General features: G+C 42.1%; 1 protein-coding gene across 1 annotated transcript in view; it reads right to left on the bottom strand.

The window, feature by feature from the left end:
* The window catches only part of LOC134884048 (receptor-type tyrosine-protein phosphatase mu-like), an 84,996-nt gene that overhangs the window by 17,866 nt on the left and 44,630 nt on the right, over nucleotides 1-22,500 (bottom strand). The window contains 14 exon segments of the mRNA XM_063912646.1: nucleotides 1,146-1,172; nucleotides 1,384-1,458; nucleotides 2,782-2,900; nucleotides 8,030-8,062; nucleotides 10,640-10,772; nucleotides 13,986-14,060; nucleotides 15,895-15,931; nucleotides 17,138-17,232; nucleotides 17,827-18,008; nucleotides 21,573-21,675; nucleotides 21,829-21,864; nucleotides 21,867-22,029; nucleotides 22,139-22,248; nucleotides 22,356-22,500. The exon segment at nucleotides 22,356-22,500 is cut by the window's right edge and continues 19 nt beyond it. Coding sequence (XP_063768716.1) covers nucleotides 1,146-1,172; nucleotides 1,384-1,458; nucleotides 2,782-2,900; nucleotides 8,030-8,062; nucleotides 10,640-10,772; nucleotides 13,986-14,060; nucleotides 15,895-15,931; nucleotides 17,138-17,232; nucleotides 17,827-18,008; nucleotides 21,573-21,675; nucleotides 21,829-21,864; nucleotides 21,867-22,029; nucleotides 22,139-22,248; nucleotides 22,356-22,500 — 1,333 coding nt within the window.

Below are 22,500 nucleotides of genomic sequence, written 5' to 3'. Positions count from 1 at the left end.
TCCGGTCTAGATGTTGTAAAACTCTTTTGAGAAATGTCTCAAAACTGGCCATAGGGTGCTTTGTTGTGGTTTTAAGTTGAGTATTTAATTAAATACACTAAGAAGAGGATTGGTAGTCTTTCCAAGCAAACATTAGGTACATTATTGAGGGAAACCTAACCTTATAGATGACTAAGAAGGTAATTTATTAGCTAAATGCAGCCGGTCACAGATACACTGAATGGATCACGGAGGCTAGTTAGCTTAGCATGCTAGCTTGATTTTGTATTGATGGTTTGATTTTCATATAAAACATCTTCCACATCCAGGAGTCTGAAGCAGTCGTCCAGAGAGCCCCCGCTAACAGGAACTCTTTCACATGTTGTGGGTTTTATTTCTTAAATGTTTTGTCCTCCCCCCCGTCCACAGTCCAGTGTTGTGTCCATGCAGAGGTCGGAGGTCACACACAGACGTGACGTCAACACGACACGCAGGAATGTTGTGAAGCGGGGATGGAGTGAAGCCCACCGTCGTTTTTGAAAATAAAACAACAAACAAGCCCCGAAATGAACAGGTTAACAACCAAAGAGAAAATAAATAATAAAATACAAAAAAACAAATAATGAATAAATTAGAAAAGGGGAAAAAATAAATAATAATAATACAAAAAAACAAATAATGAATAAATTAGAAAAGGGGAAAAAATAAATAATAATAATGATAAATAAATAATAATAATAAATCAAATCAAACAGAAAGAAGATAAACTAATTGAATGTCTTATTTAAAATTAAAATAATGAATAAATTAAAAAAGGCAACACTTTTGACATTTGAATCATAACTCTCCAAGGAGTAATAAATATAAAATAAAATATCTATGAAATCAAATAAATATAATACTCAAAGATGGATTTGGAGGAAGAAATAAATAATATAAAATAATAAATATAATTTTTTTAAAACAGCCGAACGAGAAGCAAGCAGGGATGGATGGAAGCCAAATATCACTCTCTCTCTCTTTCTCATTCTCTCCATCCTCTCACCTCTCTGTCTCTCCACACCTGTCTCTCTCTCCTCACCTGTCTGTCTGTCTACTTCCTGTCTGTCTATCTGAGCAGGCTGTTTATCAGTCTTACAGAGAAAGGAAAGGAAAACGTGTCTCACCCAGGATGGCCGTCGGCACGAAGGGATCTGCCGTCAGGACGAGGCAGCAGAGAGACAGACAGGTAGATAGACAGAGAGACAGGCATGCAGACAGACAGAGAGACAGACAGGTAGACAGAGAGACAGGCAAGCAGAGAGAACGGACAAAAGGAAAAAGAAAGGAAGAAGGGAAAGTCAGCTTTTCCCTACGGACAGTTTTGTGTGTGTGTGTGTGTGTGTGTGTGTGTGTGTGTGTTACCTGGGTAGTATGAGTTGGGCACGGTGGTGCTGATGGTGTTTGTCTTCAGGGTGAAGGAGGACGGAGAGGACACAGCTGGACAGAGAGAGAACAGGCATTAACATTTCCTGAAAAATGTCCAAATTATTTGAAAAAACTGTTGGAGAAGATTCTGAAAAATGTGTTTCGAAATCAAGTAATTATATAAGGCATGTCAAAATAACATGTGAAAAAAAAGGTTTCAAAAAGCTTTAAATAGCTATGTTTAAAATGTCTAAACTCTTTGTTGGTAGACATTTGGAAAATGTCTGAAAAATATTCAACATTTACTAGAATCTTAAAATATCTGAAAAGTTTACTAAAAAATAGGTGAAACAAAATCTGGAAGAAAAATAATAAAAACAGTCATGTTAAAAAATGTGGTGTTGGTAAAAAAAGAAGACGGGTAGACAGAAGCGTCAGATTCACGTGATGCGTTCAAGGACTCTCTGAAAGTCAGAAATTCCAGAAATCCATCAGTGACAAATGTTGCTGAAACAAACATGCTTTTGATTTCTGTGTTTAAAGCAGAGAGCTGGAATAAAGAGAATAAAGAAACAGGGCATCTGAAAGGAGGGGTGGGCAGCCTGAGGGAAGGTCGACTCCCCCGTCCTCCACCGTTCATCACCCATCACCCTCCCCCCAGGCGACAGCAGCCGTCACTTCATGATAAAACATTTGGTCATATCACCTGCAGTCACAGTGTCTCTGTGAGTGAGATTATTCTCTGACAGAATATTAAAGACGACTAAAGGTCTGACTGACGGACAGCAGGAAGAGGAGGAAAAGGAGAAGGAGGAGGGGGAGGAGCTTCATTTAGTTATATCTCTATCATCTCTATGATTATTTGAGTCTAAACTCTGGCCACTTTCAGAACACAGTGACATCACTACGGAATGCTCAAGCTCCAAAACATGATAGGCTAAGGGGGCGGGACATCTCTGAGGTGACCAATCACAACAGAGAATAGGGACCCTTTAATTATTTCTCAAAATTCTGATCTTTTTCTCAAATATTTCAGAGACTTTTCAGACTTTTTTTTGCCAAATATAAAAATATTCTCTCTATATATTTACAATTTTTATTTTTATTGTAACTATTTCTGAATATGAGTCTTTATTTCCTGCTTTATCTCAATTTTCGTCTCGTTTTTCCTCACACTATCTTCATTTGTTTGTCTTACTCATCTTTCTTTATTATCTTTGTATCTCACATGTTTATATTTCTCCTTTTTTGTCATTTTATCATCTATGTTTTCCTGTCTGTTATTAGAAGCTTTTCCTTCTCCTATCTCTTGCTCTCTTCACAGCCTGTGTGTTATCTCTGTAAATGAAACACCATGACCTGTGTGTGTGTGTGTGTGTGTGTGTGTGCACTTACTGCGTCCGTTCAGCGTGTGTGTGTGCGTGTCCACCATGGTGGTGTGTTGGGAATTGTTGACCATCAGGGTCATTTCCTGTCTGGAGCTCAGAGTTTCCTTCCTCTTCTTCGCCAGCTTCCTGCAGAGACACAAACAAAACACATCGTTCTTTTAAGGTCGTTAAGTCGTTAAGATTCAATGTTTCCAGGGTTTAACTGTGGACCCTGAACGCATCACAAAAAGGAGAGGTTTAATTCACCTTGATATTTAAGGTGGTATAACACCTGCTAATTGGTTTTAAGGTGATATTTCATAAATGTAAATGTGTTATGTGACTGTTAAGGTGGAATGAGTGGGATTTTGTACCCGTTTAAGATGGAATTGGTGTCTGTGAGGGTGGTCTCTTAGTTACAGGGTTTGTTTCCTTCTCTAAATCGAATACATCTGAAGGCTGTTAATCATTTTAAGGTGGTATTAGCAGGTTGTCGTGTATTTTCTCGCAGTTAGGCGGGGTTTAAGCAGACTGTAATGTGCTTTTTTTATTACTCAAGGCAGTACAAGTGGCATTAATTGTACCTTAATCTGTTTAAGGTGGAATTGGTCTCTGCTAAGGTGGTACGAGCAGATTATATGTATGTTGCAGTTTAGGTGGTAAAACATTGTCTTTTATATCTAAATTACAAGTAAGTGAGTGAGGCTTTTAAGGTGGCGTTCCTCATTAAAAAAGATGAAGGTGTTCGACGGGGGGGGGGTAATTATATTACAGATTGAGATGTTAAGGTGGTACGACTGCTGGAGCTTCTCTAATGAGCTGAAACTAAACTGCAGACTTTGAGTGCTTCACTTTAATTACAGTCATACATTTCTAAATTAGTGCTGCTTATTAAATAGAGGAGCCATGAAACATCACACACACACACACACACACACACACACCTAATGAAAACAAGGCGTTTAAAGACTTGTACAGGAAAATTAATCCAGAATATAATCAGCAGATTCATTTATAATTGTAATAATTGTTAGTTTTACTCGAGACTGATCCTGTAATGTGTTTTTATAAATCTGTTTGTTGACATATATTTATTTATGTTTCTTACTTCCTGTCTTTTGTCCGTTTATTTCTTGTGTAACCGCTGCAGAGGAAGAGAAAACATCTTTAAAGCACACACGTCGTATTTTGCTCCTCTCATCAGTCCATTTACCTTCATCTCACACACACACACACACACACACACACACACACACACACACACACACACACACACACACACACACACACACACACACACACACACACACACACACACACACACACACAGTCGGTTTTTAAAAGCCTGATTTATGTTCTCTCGTTCTATTCCGAGTGTGTGAATAAAAAAACATCCATTTGTCCGATTGCTCACAAATACACACACACACACACACACACACACACACACACACACACACACACACACACACACACACACACACACACACACACAGTGCAAAGTTTAACCCTGACCTGAAAATGGAAAATGAAAAAAAACCCTGATATATATATAAATATAAAAAGGCTTTTAAACTGAAAAGTAAGACATCAGTGTGTGTGTGTGTGAGTGTGTGTGTGTGTGTGTGTGTGTGTGTGTGTGTGTGTGTGTGTGTGTGTGTGTGTGTGTGTGTGTGTGTGTGTGTGTGTGTGTGCCTGAGGCGAGGCATGCCCTCCTCCCCCTCATGTCTCTCTTTTCTTCTTCTGTGGTTCAGCAGACCTGCAGCGTTTCTGATTCAGACCTGACACAAACACATTCAGCCCGGTGAAATGTTTCAGACGTTTCTCCGTCAGGAAATAATAATGAAACCCGCGGAGTAGAGACGAGGGAGGAGAGACACTCAACAACAAAAAACGCAAAGCATTCAAAATGCAAAAGTATTAAAATCAAGAAGGAAAACAACAACGTCATGGTTTAAAAGATATAAGAATAAAAAGGTGCAAACAACCACAAAGAAACTCTAAAATAAAATCTAAGAAATACAACAAAGGGCTCGAAACAGCCACGGAAAAACAAAACAAATAAAACAAAACACGTGAAAGGTCCAAAACAGACCAAAACAACAAATATATGGTGAAAAAAATAATGATTAAAAGTAAGGCAACAAAAAGGTGCAACACTATGAAGAGATGGAACAAGAGATGCAGAAAACAACATTTAAAAAGCCCCAAAAACGAGAATGAAATCACCAAGACACATTCAACACGTCATACAACAAAAATGAGCTAAATGTCCACAAACAAGATGTAAAGTCATGGTGATAAAAACGACGTAGAAAGAATAAGAAGGTGAGAAAACAACAACAAATATACAACAATAAAAAGCCACTAAATTACAAAGACAAGCAAAAACGAGACTACAAACAAATATATGGGGAAATAAATAACGTGAGGCAACAAAAAGTGCAAATAGTGTCTACAAAGATAAGCAAGTCATCCATAAAGAGAGGCAGAAAAACTACAGAACACAAATCGGAGACAACAAGTACAGGCAGAAAATCAAAAACAACAACATTAAACGACTGAGTTAAACGTCCCAAATAATCACAATACAACAAAACGTTGCCGAAACAAACAGATCACAGAACGCAAAGAATAGAAACGGCAGGAAGCAGTCCACGAAGAGACGCGCAAAACTACGAACAGGAGCAAAACATCGTGAGCAACCGATACAGTAACAGGTCGGTTGTTTACCGGCCCGACAACAGACTGTGTTAGCTGAGCAGTAAGTCATGCTGACCCTCTGTAATAAGTAACCTCTACAGGAAGTAATTTTAGCAGCGACTCTAACAAACACATCTTCCTCAGAAAGTCGTTTGAATGGAGCTTCACAGGAAGAGCCGGAGGTTAGAGAGTCAAACAAATAAAATACAAACGTTGAAGTTTCCTCAGAGTCTTTCATCGTGTCTAACTGTGTCTGTGTACCGCAGCGCTGACACCTCTGACTCCAATCAGCTGCTCTGACCTCTGACACACACACACAGTGAATGAGGGGCAGAAGGTAACCTCCGTCAGTAAACATCTATTATATGATTTCATATCCCAGTTCGAAAGAGACCCAGTGTGTGTTGGAGTGGGGCGTGTCATGACATCATCAGCAAGGTGTCGGGGTTGGATTGATTTAGCAACACTTAACGTGAACACTCTCACACACACACACACACAGATGCATGTCAAGGCTAATCTATGCTAATCTAATGAGCGACAGGACAATGCTGTTAGCGATAATGGATGTCAGAGTGTGTTTGTGAGTGTGTGTTAGTGTGTGTGTGGTGTGTGTCTCTTCTTGTAACGATCATTTGATCAGACAGGTTTATTACTGTCGGCTAATTCTATTAACCCTGTTCCACTGCACACACACACACACACACACACACACACACACACACACACACACACACACACACACACACACACACACACACACACACACACACACACACACACACACACACACACACACACACACACACACCGCTGTATATCAGGATCATAGACCTGACCGTGTCTCCGTTTCTTTTGAAATTGTTATTTATAAAAACAGAACAAATATTCTTAACTCACAAACAAAAATTAAATTAATAAATATTTTCCGATATTTAAAGGATGTTTTCTGAATTATTTCCTTGTAAATTGAATTTTAAATAGAGAATATCTCCCGTTAATTTCTGATTTATTCTCATGTAATTATGACTTATTACCAGACAGAATTTAATTTGAATTTTTATCAAAAATGTTGGATTTTATTTATTTTACTCATTTTATTTGTATTTTATGCTTTTTAATGCCTGTATTTAAATCTAATTCAACATCTTAATGCTCTTTTATGTTTTGTAAAGCACTTTGAAAGATGCTTTATAAAAAAGCTATATAACTTTCTATATATATACATTTTAGGCCCTATTTAAACCGTATAAATACATACTAATAAAAGTGATAACTGTGTGTTCTGTATTTGCAAGTTTTTAGAAAATGCATTAAAGTTCTCTCATATATGACTTTAGGACAACACACACTCATGGTGACCTGAGGAGGAGGGGGTGCACTTCCTGTCTCCTGAGGAGGCGTCGGATGCAGATACCTGCAGGTTTCTCTGCTCCGTCTCCACTGATCGATCAAAGACAGACTTTCTCTATTTTTACTTCCAGAGTTTAAACAGGAAGCAGAAACTCAGAGCCAAACCAATAAGAAACAGGCACCTGGAGGCGTGCTGGAGTCGGGTCAAGGGAACTAAAATCTTCCTCCAGAAGCCTAAAGCTAAACAGTGAAGTGAGACAGAGGAAAACTGAACCTGAACCACAGAGAAACATCTGGAACAACCATCGACACTTCAGGTAATACACCCCACCTCCCAGGCATCAAAATCAATGTGTGGGGAAGGTTAGTGGAGGGTATGCAGGGTCAGGGATCAGGGTCAGGAATCAGGGATCAGGGGTTTAAGGTCCTGGTATTCAAGTTTTACAGGTCAGGGATCAGAGGCTAAAGGGTAACGGATCATAGTGGCAAGGATTAGAGCTGTATGGGTCAGTTTAAAGGCAAAGAGGTTTAAGAGTAAGGGATCAGTGAATGAATGGTAAGGGTTCAGAGGTTGTAATGGGCAAGAGTAACAAGGTTTAAGGATAAGGGATCAAATGTTTAAGGTACGGGGATCAGAGGTGTAGGGTTCAGGTGTAAGGATAATGAATCAGAGGTTTAAGGGTAAAGGATCAGGGGTTTTAGGGTCAGGGATCAGGGGTTTAAGGGTAAGGGGTCAGGGGTTTAAGTGTAAGGGATTAGAGGATTAAGGGTCAGGGATCAGGGCTTTAAGGGTAAGGGTTCAGGGGTTTAAGGGTAAGGGTTCAGGGGTTTACATGTAAGGGATTAGAGGATTAAGGGTCAGGGATCAGGGGTTTAAGGGTAAGGGGTCAGGGGTTTAAGGGTCAGGGATCAGAGGTTTAAGCGTAAGGGATCAAACATTTAAGGATAAGGGATCAGGGGTTTATGGGAAAGCGATCTGAAGTTAAAGGGTCAGAGAATAAGGGTATGGGGTAAATGGACAGAGTTTAAGGGGCGGGGGGTTGACGGATAAGAGGTTTAAGGGGTAAAAGGTTAAGGGATAGAGGGTTAGAGGGTATGGGATTAATGGTGGGGGTAAGCAGGGCACAGGCAGGACACAGTGTCTGATGTTAGGTGCAGGTTAAGGGTCAGAGGTTAAGGGTGTTAGGATGTCAGGTGCGGGTGCAGGTTAGGTTACTCACAGGTAGTAAGTGTAGGAGTGATAATTTCTCCGTCTGAGTGGTGGGGAGCAGAGGGAGGGATGGAATGACGGGAAAGAAAAAACAGAAAAACAGAAAAAGGAAAACCACAGATTAATGTCTCGGAGAGTAAAAACTGAACAGATGAGATAAGGCATTATGCGTGGAGGTGGAGGAGTGGAGACGCGTGATTGGCCGGTGCAATGTGTCAATCAAAGTGTGGAGGGGGGGCGGGCACAACAGAACTCAACACACCGGCTGCTGTCCAGCTTTAAGACCTTCAGAGGGACTTGGAACTGAGCTACCTTCCTCATTTCTTACCTCCCTCACTCCCTACCTCCCTCCATACCTCCCTCCCTCCCTACCTTCCTCCCTCCCTCCCTTCCTCCCTCCCTCCTCCCTCCCTACCTTCCTCACTCCCTACCTTCCTCCCTCCATAACTCCCTCACTTCCTACCTCCCTCCATATCTTCCTCCCTCCCTACCTTCCTCCCTCTATACCTCCCTCACTCCGTACCTCCCTCACTCCGTACCACCCTCCCTACCTTCCTCACTCCCTACCTTCCTCCCTCCATACCTCCCTCACTCCGTACCACCCTCCCTACCTTCCTCACTCCCTACCTTCCTCACTCCCTACCTTCCTCCCTCCCTACCTTCCTCACTCCCTACCTACCTCCCTCCCTACCTTCCTCCCTCCCTACCTTCCTCACTACCTACCTCCCTACTTAGCTAGTGACCGACCGACCGGACTTCCTACCTTCATCACTACCTACCTTCTTTAGTATCTTCTTCCTCTAACAACCTACCTATCTTACCTTCATGTTGAACTTCCTACTACTCCTGCTTGACTACCTATTTCAACTATCTACCAAAATGATTCTCCTACCCAACTGACTTCCTAACTTCCTACCTCCCTACGTACGTCCCTGACCCTTAAGTTCTGAACACTATACCTCTGAATCTTTCCCTTTAAATCCTCTGATCCATGACTCTTTATCCTCTGAATCCTTAACCTTAAACCTGAACCCTAAACAGACCAACCTATCTACCCAACTTACTGACCAACCGATCAACCTTCTTCCCCCCATCTATCAATCTACCTACCTGTTCCCTTGGAGTATAAAATAGACTTTCAAAGAAGTTCAACTTCCTTCTCTCTGAGATTAGATGCATTAAACGTAATTTGTTGGGTCTTTTCCTAACTGTGCTGTTTCCACTGAGGTGCAGGAGCTTTATTTTGTACAAACAGAACTCCCCAGAGAGGAACATGTGGTTAAGGACTCTCTGACCCTCAGAACTACTTGTACCGCAGCCCTTAGTGTTCCTGCGCTGCGTATCCCTCCGCCAGCTGATTGTAACACGCTGTCCTACAAAGAAACTGGATCTGACAGTGAGGAGAAAGTGGTTAGAGCGTCTGATCATCGCCCGCAGCCAATCAGAGGGGTAACGTGCCGCTTCCTGCTTCACTCCCGCTGTAATGAGTCTGACCTCCGTCTGCTCACAGAGTGGAAATCAAACGCACCCGTCAACATTAAAACCCTCATTAGAGACCGAACAACCGCCGCTCTCGTTTTCTCTCTCTAGAATCTGTTAGAGAGATCAGAGCGCCATCACCCCAACTCACACACACACACACACACACACACACACTTTATAAAGAGTGTGTAAAGTATTAGTGTGTGTGTGTGTGTGTGTGTGTGTGTGTGTGTGTGTGTGTGTGTGTGTGTGTGTGTGTGTGTGTGTGTGTGTGTGTGTGTGTGTGTGTGCATCTCTGTAGCCTGAAGCCATTCAGCTCGAGGCGACTCTGGAATAAAAAAATAAAGAATAAAACGCTCTTTCATCTAAATTTCTCTCTTATCGTCGACGTTCTCCAAACATGGAGGCTTTACTCTGTGTTTAAGTTTGTGTGTGTGTGTGTGTGTGTGTGTGTGTGTGTGTCCCAGCGGGGTTGTGTGTTTGATGTTGGAGAATAAAGACGGTCCACATATAGTTTACTGGTGATTACCGCTGCAATCTGCTCCATTATTCATCCTCTCTGACACCATGTGTGTGTGTGTGTGTGTGTGTGTGTGTGTGTGTGTGTGTGTGTGTGTGTGTGTGTGTGTGTGTGTGTGTGTGTGTGTGTGTGCGTATGTCTGTGTGTGTGTGTGTGTGTGTTCGTGTGTGTGTGTGCGTATGTGCGTGCGTATGTCTGTGTGTGTGTGTGTGTGTGTGTGTTCGTGTGTGTGTGTGTGTGTGTGCGTATGTGCGTGCGTATGTCTGTGTGTGTGTGTGCATGCGTCTTTGATGTAACTTCCCTTATCTACATGTAACATGAAATAATACCAGTATTACAGTACAACTATAGAAACTATCAGACTGAGTATTAATACACTGAATTCCATATCTTTGGTTTAAAAAATATTAACAACCATTGACTTCCCCTGACCATTAACTTACATTAAAATTACATTTATTAAACCAGTGATTATAATTAACTACCATTGGAAACCTTCAATACAATACCCACAGGTATTAACATAAACTACTAAACAAAAATGACCATTGACTACACAACTATGACGACTAGTGTGTGTGTGTGTGTGTGTGTGTGTGTGTGTGTGTGTGTGTGTACCGTTTGTTCATCAGCAGGATGACTCCGAGGAAGATGATGATGAAGAGCAGGATGCCGGCGATGGCTCCGGCGATCTTCACCGTGTGGTCCGACTGCTTCTCCTGCTCCGGCTCCGGCTTCCTGGTCGCCGCTCCTGGAAACAATATAAAATCCACAGGAGATGTAAACATAAAACTACTGACTTTCATTAATTCACAGCTTTTGTTTTTGGCTGCATCTGAAACCAACAACTTTAAGAAACAGGAATTTATATTTCCATCAACCCCCATTATTTATTGGAAAAATATTATTCTATGTCCATTGACCTGCATTCACCATTATTATATACGAGTAAGATATTACTCCATATTTACATTATCTTCCATTGACCACCGTTAACTATGAGTCAAATATTACTTTATATGTCCATTAACTTCTATTAACAATGAATAGTTTTGTTATTAATGACATGAACATAATAACATAACAACCATTAAAAAATCCTAACACTAACTTCAATTATTTACGAAACACAACTAAATGAATTAGGAACTTTAGAAACCATTAACTCTTATTAAAAACTGTTCACAGATGACGTTACTGGTACTATTTGATACTTATAAGTAATTACTGTACCCTTAAACATCATGCATCATTCACTCTGATCACCTCATTAGAAGAGCATTATTAAGGATTGTTCAGTTCAATGACGTTAACTACAGGTTAACGACTGTGTTATAATAGATAAAAAGCAGGTCAAACTACAGTAAGAAAATGTATGATTTGAATCCATATAGATATTTTATATATTATATTATTCTGTGAGAGCATCGGCCACAGTCATCATTTATATGGAGAGTTTTCTGATGGAGGTTTGGTTCTGAGATCCATCTGATGTGTGACGGGGAGCAGAGAGTCCTTCTGAATAATGTGATGGGATGTCAGGCCCATGGAAAACCCATTACTGTCCGTGTGTGTGTGTGTGTGTGTGTGTGTGTGTGTGTGTGTGTGTGTGTGTGTGTGTGTGTGTGTCCAGGTGTAATATCCTTGCAGATGACTCTGTAGATGAGAAACGTTCAGGACAAGACGTCGCTGTCGAGCTGTGTAATGTGTGTGCGTCATTTCAGACCGACAACAGTTTCCCAATCTGCAGCTGACACCGGCCATCAGTCACAGAGTGTGTGTGTGTGAGTGTGTGTGTGTGTGTGTGTGTGTGTGTTAAACTGGTCATGACGGAGATGAAAAAGTGGAAACACTCTGGTGTCTTAAGGACAAAATGAAATCGCATCAGGAACCAGTTCTAACGAGAGCATGGATCACAAGTTTTATCACGATGTTGTATCGACTTGTTTTTAACGGTTAAATTAAATCAGCTACGATACAATTCACATTTTTTCAATTTAACGCATCAGTTACATTCATATAAACCTAAAAAGGGCCTCGAATACATATTGATTTTATTGCTTGGCACCAAAAGGAGAATAGATCTGATCCACTTTAAAGTTCAGTCCACCTTAAGCGGTCCGACGTTGTTGCTAACTTTGAACTTTAATCGTCCAGTACAACTTAGCTACGAGTTTTGAGCACTTGAATCATTAACTTATAACACCGGCTGCTATCATTGCTAGCCGTTGGATTTAGTTAACGTTAGCTACGGGTTATTTTTATGACGCAAGTATCACTCTCAGTTTAGTTTGACACTGGTTTGTATCACAACCAGTTTATTAAATACTAACTGCACTTTACTTTCATCACGCATTACTCAGATCATTTTATAAGTGAATGGTTTGGGTTATAAAGTCAGAGAGAGCCTTTGTGATGAAGTCAGTAAAGTGAACTGGGTTCCAGTTAAATAATACATCTGTAGGAGGAAGAGAAGAACACGTTTCCTTTATTCCGTTTTCATTTCATCTCTTCAAGGTCATACATACACACACACACACACACACACACACACACACACACACACACACACACACACACACACACACACACACACACACACACACACACACACACACACACACACACACACACACACACACACACACACACACACACACACACACACACACACACACACACACACGTAAATTCTCTCTTCAAAGTGTTTTGATAGCCTTTAAACTGAAAACAGCAGCTCTCTGCCTCCGAGGCTCAGTGTGTGTGTGTGTGTGTGTGTGTGTGTGTGTCACAGTAGGCCATAGAGAAGCTGTTTTCAGCTCTGGGCTTCAGCCAGTCACGCTGAGTGGGAGGTGTGAGCTGCTAATGTATGTGTGTGTGTGTGTGTGTGTGTGTGTGTGTGTGTGTGTGTTAATGTTTGTGTACAAGGGAGACAGCTGTTCAGAGTGTTTGAGGCCTGCTGGTGACACACACACACACACACACACACACACTGCATTGTATATGTGTGTATATAAACAGTCAGAGGAAAGTTTCCACCTTCAGGCTGGTAAATATTTAAATGTAATTTTCTGCAAGCAGTGAGTGAAAGTGTGTGTGTGTGTGTGTGTGTGTGTGTGTGTGTGTGTGTGTGTGTGTGTGTGTGTGTGTGTGTGTGTGTGTTTGTGTGTCACACCTGTTTGGCGGCTTGTTGTAGATTAATGAATAGAGAATAAATCTGAGATTGTCCACACACACATTGATGAATATCTATAAATATATAAATATAAATGTGAGCTGATAAACGGCGGCGTGTCAACACGTGTCTCCATGTTTCTGAAACACAGGTTTTGGCCTCTTGAGAACACACAGAGTTCGAGGGTCTCTGAACGGACCCCCGGGTACCTGTGGTAGAGGAACCAGGGAGCTAACAGCTAATGCTAGCTAATGCTAAGAGGTTCCATAGAGTTTCATCAATGTCACAGTTAGGGACTGAAATTCTGTTTCTTTGAAAAAAATGTCCTCATGCGAGACATTTCTGAAAAGTATTCCCACTATCTATGCAAACTATTTAGACTTTTTTAAGTAAGATATTCACACTTTTCCACCCGAAGAAATCCGGCCCTTAGCCCAAAATCTTGTGTATTCTTTTCTAAAAAAATTCTGACTTCTTTCATGAAACATTTCAACCATTTCTGAAAAATATTCCACATTATTATTGAAAATATTCCTAAAAATCCCAAATTACTCTGCCTTTTCCCCCCCAAATAAATTCAACATTTTTTGTCATTTTATTACATTTTATTTTATCTAATTTTATATTTAAAAAAAGACACAAAATGTTTTCTGACATTGGGCTTTATAGATACAATTAGATTTTTGAGTGTGTGTGTGTGTGTGTGTGTGTGTGTGTGTGTGTGTGTGTGTGTGTGTGTGTGTGTGTGTGTGTGTGTGTGTGTGTGTGTTGCAGTGTGTGTTCTCTGACCTGGGAGCTGCTTGTCTCCCGCCGCCGGCGCGATGCGAATGTACGGCGTGGTGAGCTGGGTGGCGATTATAGCGGCTATCATCCAGGAAGGCATGCAGAGAGAGAGAGGCAGAGAGAGAGACAGGCAGGGAGAGAGAGAGACAGGCTGTAGCAGGTTTCATCTGAAGCAGGAATATTAGTGACATGCTTCATCCTGTTTATTAATTATTATTACTCAACAGAAACCTGGAAAAGAAGCTTGTTAATGATCAGACATTAGTAATCAAACAGGCAGAGAGCGGATCAGAGAGAGGAGGAACATCGCACACTGTGAGGGGTTTCTCTTCGATTGAAGACTTTAATGTCCGTCACTGAGTAGTAACCCCTCTCCCCACCTGAGTTAGTGACTCATCTGATTCTAATATAACTCATACTCACATATTTACAAACTGCGTCCGGTGAGGATGTGTTTGTTTCTCTCTAGATGTGTACTTCCTTTCTAAGGAATCCTGAGACTTTAACTCTGTGTGTGTGTGTGTGTGTGTGTGTGTGTGGGGGGGGGGGGGGGTGGAGAATAACATTAAAATCATTGCGCTCTGAACTGTGTTGTCTTTGTACGGGACCGTTATCATGCAGCAAGCGTCCGTCTCTCCTTTACATTCAAAGCAGCTCACTGTTAGCGCTGCAAGGCATCGTGGGTCCTCTGAAAAGGAGTGGGGGGGAGGGCACACCGCCTCTCTCTCGCTCTCTCTCTCTCCTGGGAGATCTGGTTGGCCGCTGCAGCATGACTGACAGGTGTCAAGGGAGCAGAGCAGCCAATCAGCAGCTGGCATCGTTAGCCAGCAGAACTGAGCTCCAATAAAAGCTGATTAAAGCCAGAACAGGCAATTACTGTGTGTGTGTGTGTGTGTGTGTGTGTGTGTGTGTGTGTGTGTGTGTGTGTGTGTGTGTGTGTGTGTGTGTGTGTGTGTGTGTGTGTGTGTGTGTGTGTGTGTGTGTGTGTGTGTGTGTGTGTGTGTGTGTGTGTGTGTGTGTGTGTGTGTGTGTGTGATAGAGCTGGATGTCCATCAGGAGAGATAGCAGTGTTTTCAGCGTGTTTAGCTGCGTTGCTGTACGGCTCTCTGGACGGCCATAAAGTCGCAGTCATTAGCCCCGGGTTAGCCTGGCGTTAGCGTGTTATAGAGTTTAGCGTGTGCTTTATTATTGTTGTGTGTATGTGTGTGCAGAAGACATCAGGTTGCCCTGAGGACCATCTGTGAGACATCGTACTTCCTGGGACCCGTGTGCTAAACATTAGCCTAGCGCTCCAACGGCTAACGGCCATCTGTGTTTCATTACACAGAATGGACTGGCTAGCTAGCGGCTAATGTAGCATTTAAACCCAGTCCAATTATCAGAGAGAGAAGCTAGTGAAGCTATCCGCTAACAGATTAACACTTGTAAAATAACATTGTATGGAAGCATTTTCAAAATAAAATGTAGTTGAATTAATTTGAATATTGTAAATATTTTCAAAATAAAACATACTCTGTGTAACATTATACATGAAAACACATTTTCAAAGTAAAAGAAAAAAATTGAAATGTAGTCAATGTCTTTCAAAATAAAACTCCTCTACACCTGTCCAGGTAAATGACCTATAAAACCTTTTTTTAAACAATTAAAAACAGTAAGAGACTTTCAAAATAAAACATCACTCAACACCACCTTCCAAAAAATGTAACAGAGCACCTTTCAAAATAAAACAAGACCTCTCCGAATAAAATACACTTTAAGACAACACTTTTCAAAATAAAATACACTTTAAGACAACACTTTTCAAAATAAAATACACTTTAAGACAACACTTTTCAAAATAAAATACACTTTAAGACAACACTTTTCAAAATAAAATACACTTTAAGACAACACTTTTTTCAGACTGCCTCACCTTTAGTGGCCACCCGCACACAGTCGATCTTCGTTTCCTGTTTGGAGAGAGAAGCAAATTAGTTTCCTGTCAACACGAAATGCCGACATATTAGCTGTCACGTCTGGCAACTTTCTCTCTCACACACACACACACACACACACACACACACACACACACACACACACACACACACACACACACACACACACACACACACACACACACACACACACACACACACACACACACACACACACATCGTAAACGGAGCGGACAGACGGCAAATGGCTGTGGATCAGTGCCTGTGCTGGCATTTAACAACAAACAAACACACACACACACTTCAGACTCACACATATGAGACACTTGGGACACACATACTTGGGGAAACACACACACACTGAGAGAGACAGGTTTTGTTAAAGGCGAGAGAACATCTTGTGTCTTTCTGGTTTTAACAAACAGATGACAAATTAGCCACAAGAGCTCATGAATATTCATGCTCACACACACACACACACACACACACACACTTTGCGGTGCAGCGACAGTAAAAAGCACTACGGTTGCTGAATTATTCAACACACACACACACACACACACACCAATTAAACCTCCCGGCGTCAATAATTAACACACAATACAATCAGTGTGTGTGTGTGTGTGTGTGTGTGTGTGTGTGTGTGTGTGTTCGTGTGCACAGTCAACAATTATCTTTTTTTACACACATCCCCCACTGCAGCCTATTAGTGTCACTGGTCAGGCTGCTGGAACTATCTCCACATCCATTAAACTGTGTTTGTGTGTGTGTGTGTGTGTGTGTGTGTGTGTGTGTGTGTGTGTGTGTGTGTGTGTGTGTGTGTCACAGTGTGTGACTTCTGTCTCTGTTTCACTACTCTGGTTTTTCTGACAGAAAGAACAGAAAGTGAAGGAAATTGAAGGGACGCGTAGAGTATAACACAGGAGGATAATGGCGAGGCTTTGTTAGAACACACACACACACACACATTCACACACACACACATACACACAGTCACACATTGGGCTCTGCTGAACACAGTGATTGGATATCGTGACACACGCCATTCCTTTAAATAAAACTCAGTCCGTGTTTCCGCTGGTTTTGGAACAAAGACGCTCCTTCAAGCTGCAGAACCTGAGGAACTTCCTGTCGGAACTTTAAGCCTCTGATCGATGATAAGGCAGGTGTATCGGTGTACAGGTGTGTGAGTGTACAGGTGTGTGTGACAGGTAAACTCACCCCGTTAGCCGTGCTCACAGCCTGGTAGTAGATCCCATAACTCTTGTGAGGCAGCAGAGGAGCATTCCAGTAGCCGTTGTACGTCCTGTTATCACCTGCAGGTACACAGATAGAAGTACTCAAGCAAACAGGTAAACAAGTGTACAGGTAAACAAGTGTACAGGTATAACAGTAAACATATTTGATGTACTAACCAATGCAGAAGGAGCGGGCCGCCCTCAGCTCGCTCATTAACTAACTAACTAACTAACTAACTAACTAACTAACTAACTAACTAACTTACTTACCCACTGACTAACTAACTAACTAACTAACTACTAGCTAGCTAACTAACTAACTAACTAACTAGCTAACTAACTAACTCACTAACTAACTTACTTACCCACTGACTAACTAACTAACTAGCTACCTAACTCCCTCACTCACTAACTAACCAACTTACTAACCCACTGACTTAAGACTAACAAACTAACCAACCAACTAACTAACTAACTAACCAACAAATTAACTAGCTAGCTAGCTAACTAACTAACTAACTAACCAACTAACTTACTTACTTACCCACTGACTAACACACTAACTAACTAACTAACTACCTAGCATTCTTATTTTTCATGTACTCACTGAAGCAGAGGGAGCAGCACAACCTTAGCTCTTGCATTAACTAACTACTAGTTTCAGTAACTCACCGATGCAGAAGGAGCGGGCCGCCCTCAGCTCGCTGACCGGCAGCTCGGCGCTGAGGTAGTACTGGGAGTTGAGCAGCGAGGCGTTCTGGACGTGGATGGGCACCGGGTAACAGCGCAGGATCTCTGCAGTTCCTCTCCTCTGCCTGCGGGGGCGCTCCTCCTCCACCACCAGCTGGTACTTACTGCACAAACAGGGTAGCATCAGTTAGCATCCCTTGCTAGCTTACTGTGGGGTCAGTGGCTTTGATTAGCTGCCTTGCTAACTAGCCAGACAATGGCTCATAATGAAACCCAGCTGCATCATGGGAATTATAGTCCACTGAGACCATTGTGTACAACAAGATGTCAATCTTCTACATGCACTTGTGGTTACAGCTCTCTTTCTGAAGCGTTGTTTGGATTATGGAGAGTGTTTCTGCTCACAGGAAGCCGCTCTCTTCTTCTTCTGCTCCCCATCTGTTGGTTCATTATTCAGCTGCAGAGAAAGGTCATCCTGCTCTCCTCCATCACTCTCTCACTCTTTATTAACTCTCTCTATGTGGAGCTGTAACTTTATACCAGGCTGACATTAAACTGATAATTCATGCATCCTGTCTGCGCAGGTATTAAATCCTGTATGTGGGGAAAGGACATGAAGACAGGAAACTAATGGGACCGGTTTGTCTGTTGTCAGCTGAATGTAATTGAAAATAAATTCTGTAGAGAGGAGAAGAATTAGAGCTGTAAAGGACGAATAAATGCCAGCTATCCGTCTGTGTGACGGGGGGTGGGGGGGGGGGGTGGGAGTTCCTCCATAAACAACGCCGGTTACTGCAGGGATTTAAAGCTTTCAGGAGCTCTGAGCTGGAGCGAGGAGAGCAGAAACACTCTGAAGCTAACGAGAATTTTGTGCCGACTACAGAAACTCTGCAGGTTTCCAAACAAAAAAGCTCCACTGAGACAACTCTACTAACTCTATACAGATTCTACTACCAATACGTAACCAATTCTAAGAGAAAATACAAGTAAATTCTCCACAAAAGCTCCTCAGATTCTGCAGAAACTACCAACTCTAAGAGATATTTTTGAGCTCTGCAGAAACTCTCCTCTCTAAGGTTTTTCCAGCTTTTATAATACTTTAACAAACTCTAAATAAACTCTTCGGACTCTACAGAAACACTTTTTGTCTAGGAAGGCTTTTTGGGCTCCACACTGCCTGTCATCCCCCTGCAGTTGTCAGAGTTCCCACAGACTGTGTGTGCACCTGAATGCAGCACGTGAGCTTTCATTAGTGATCGTGTCCTGAGGGAAACGTGGGAAACAATAGTTGTGTTTTTTTTTTTAGAAGAGCCAGAGTCAGGACAGCAGTCATATATCACACACACACACACACACACACACACACACACACACACACACACACACACACACACACACACACACACACACACACACACACACACACACTGCATTATCTGTATTGTTTAACTCCCCACAGAAAACACAGATTCAACCTTTTCTTCTACCTCCTCCTCTTCACTTTCTCTCCAATCACATTTCTTCACACTCACATTGCAGAACTTGTTAGGTTTGAGTGTGTGTGTGTGTGTGTGTGTGTGTGTGTGTGTGTGTGTGTGTGTGTGTGTGTGTGTGTGTGTGTGTGTGTGTGTGCGTGTGTGTGTGTGTGTATGACAGTAATCTGATTACAGTAGCAGGTCGCTCGCGGCTACACCTTTTGTCCTGCGATTGGAGTCTCCTATACAAGAGTGTGTGTCATACAGTGTGTGTGTATGTGTGTGTGTGTGTGTACCCGAGGGCCGACTTGGTGTCAGCAGAGACAAAAGCTAAGTTAAATATAAACACACACAAACATGAAATCTTCCCGCAGCATCTGTTCAATCTGATGGATTTCACATAAACTATCATGTCAATTAACACACTCCACGTCTCACACACACACTCCACGTCTCACACACACACTCCACGTCTCACACACACACACACACACACACACTCTTTACATCTCTGTCTTGTTCCGGCATGAATAGGAATTCATAAATCTTGATTCGCTTGAAATGATCCGTTTTCTTCTTTTCAGTCGACATGTGTTTTATCTGAACGCCGCTTTCTCCCACGCCCCCTGAACATCCCACCAGCTGCCTGTGTGTGTCTCTTTTGATTTTTATTTATTTATCCATCTTGTAAAAGCTGAAGGGACATAAAGCAGATAACAGGCCCATCATGGTAACAGATAAATTAAAAGCTACGTTTTTTTCCCCACTGTGTGTCTGCAGATTCCTGCCTTTAGATTACGTAAAGCTTCATTTGCATATTTAAACACAACATGTCAGAGGAACACAAAAATCACTTCTGTTAATGTCAGAAGTGAAGAGGGGAAGTTTCATAATAATGATAATTTCTATTTATATAGCGCCTTTCTAGGAACCCAAGAGCGCTTATTATGATATCTGTTAGTTACAGTGTTTACCCCACTCATTTATACACACTTTTGAACCAAAAAGAGGCTAAAAAGGACCAGAAATTCAGATAAAAGGATCTAAAGATGAAATGATAGGCGGTTAATCCATCAGTTAATCAGGAGAGACTTTGTTAGCAACTCTATACACTATTAGTTTAAACTCATATTTAAAGTAAAGATAACTGGTTTCAGCTTCTTAAATGTGCATACTTAATCATTTAAAGACGTCAGATTCAGATTTAGTTTTATACACCAAACACAGGGTAAAAGTCTCACTGTACCAAACTACAACACTTATATAAAGCCTGCAAGTTTATATTTATATTATATCAAACTTTATTTACTAAAATCATCCAGAAGTATTTCCTGAATTTAGAAGCAATACAAGTCTTCTGTTTCTGTTTGTATAGAGAGATTAATAAATACAGCTGTGTGTGTGTGTGTGTGTGTGTGTGTGTGTGTGTGTGTGTGTGTGTGTGTGTGTGTGTGTGTGTGTGTGTGTGTGTGTGTGTGTGTGTGTGTGTGTGTGTGTGTGTGTGTGTGTGTGTGTGTGTGTGTGTGTGATTGACACATTAGCAATAATCCCTCTTTAATCCTCCCCGCATTAGCCCCGCCCCTACTGATTGTTAATTAACGGAGTCCCTCGTTACGGGCACGGGGATCAGACAGCTGTTGACATGACAACTGTTGCTGGGGAAACACCTCCCGCCCGGCAACAACGGGGAAAAACTGTGTTTATTGTTTTGTTGTCTGCATTTTAAAATATCACAGCGACTCGTTGTGATGAAGGTTAATCACCCTCTGTCTGAAACCAGAGCGCAGTCCGATCTGATCAGTTAGCTGGCTCGCTCTGTTGCGATTGGTCAACTTGCTCAGAGATGTCCCGCCCCCTTAGCCTGTCACGTACAATGTGTTGGAGCACTAGTGTTCCGTAGTGATGTCATCGTATCCCGGAAGCATTTACTGTATTTCTTACACCGTGTGACTCCAGTGTTTGGTCTCTCCCGCGGCAGTACGATATTACTATTAAATATTTAATATAAATTATCGTAACGAGAGTCCTTTTGTCAAAATCTGCCCCGCGTTACAGATCACAGTTTTAATTTGATGTGAAATGAAAAATGATTTCAGCTCTTCGTCGTCTTCATGTCGAGTTTAATGTTTAACGTCCGTCATGAAATCTTTATGAAGCGGAAGAGTGATGCTGCTCAATATTTCAGAGTGTGTGTGTGTGTGTGTGTGTGTGTGTGTGTGCGTGTGTGTGTGTGTGTGTGTGTGTGTGTGTTACCTGACAGGTGCTCCTCTGCTCTGCGCTGGTTTCAGCAGGACGGTGACGGTGGAGTCCGTCTGGTTCAGAGGAGACTCCTGATCGTACGCCGGCATCAGAGGAGCTGCAGAACATCGGGATTATTTTCACGTAAGACAATATCGTACAACATCTGGACCTGACATCGATTATTTTAAGACTTATAGCACGATTTATGGGCATTGCCTCATTTTGTCCCAGTGAACATTGACTTCCTGTTTTATTGTGAAGGGCTCACCTGAGATCTTGGTGGTGAACTGTGTGATGATGGGGGGCCAAAGCCCTTGACGGTGGAGGCTCTTATTGTGAAGGAGTAGGTGGAGCCCGGGTAGAGGCCGCTGAACACGTGGCTCGTCTCATTGGCCGGTTTGACCACCTTCCCGCTCTGATTAGACAGATCGAACTCTGTGTCGAAGGAGCTCAGAGCTTTGTAGGAGATCTGAGGAGGAGAACAGGGGATTGTGGGTATGAAGTTTTAGTATTATTAGTTGTATGTCTAAACACAAGACAATAATGAAAGGATAAAATATAAAAAGCAGAGTGTTTGCCTCGTAGTGTCGGATCAGTCCGTACGTCTGCAGTGGTTCCTTCCAGCTGAGACTGATCTGCTGCTCGTAGCTGCTGCCCACGATCGAGTCCACGGGGACGGCTCCGGGGACTGAAAGCGCACAATATTAGTTAGAAATAACCTCCTGAATCTGGACTGACTTTTTTCTTCCACTATTCTGAAGGAAGACATTATGAAGTGTATTTTAGTGTTCGTACCGTCCTCGTCCGTCAGCACCAGCAGCTCCTCGCTCTCCTTGCGGCCCTCGGGGTTGCTGAGGACGAGCCTCAGGCTGACGTTGGTGAACGGTGGAAGGTTACGCAGGACGTGCTGCGGCACGCCGCTCAGCACGTCGTACACCAC

Source organism: Eleginops maclovinus, chromosome 21 (genome assembly GCF_036324505.1).
Source record: "Eleginops maclovinus isolate JMC-PN-2008 ecotype Puerto Natales chromosome 21, JC_Emac_rtc_rv5, whole genome shotgun sequence".
NCBI lineage: Eukaryota > Metazoa > Chordata > Actinopteri > Perciformes > Eleginopidae > Eleginops > Eleginops maclovinus.
Note: the sequence above shows the minus strand (reverse complement) of the source record. Positions and strands in the feature narration are given on the sequence as shown.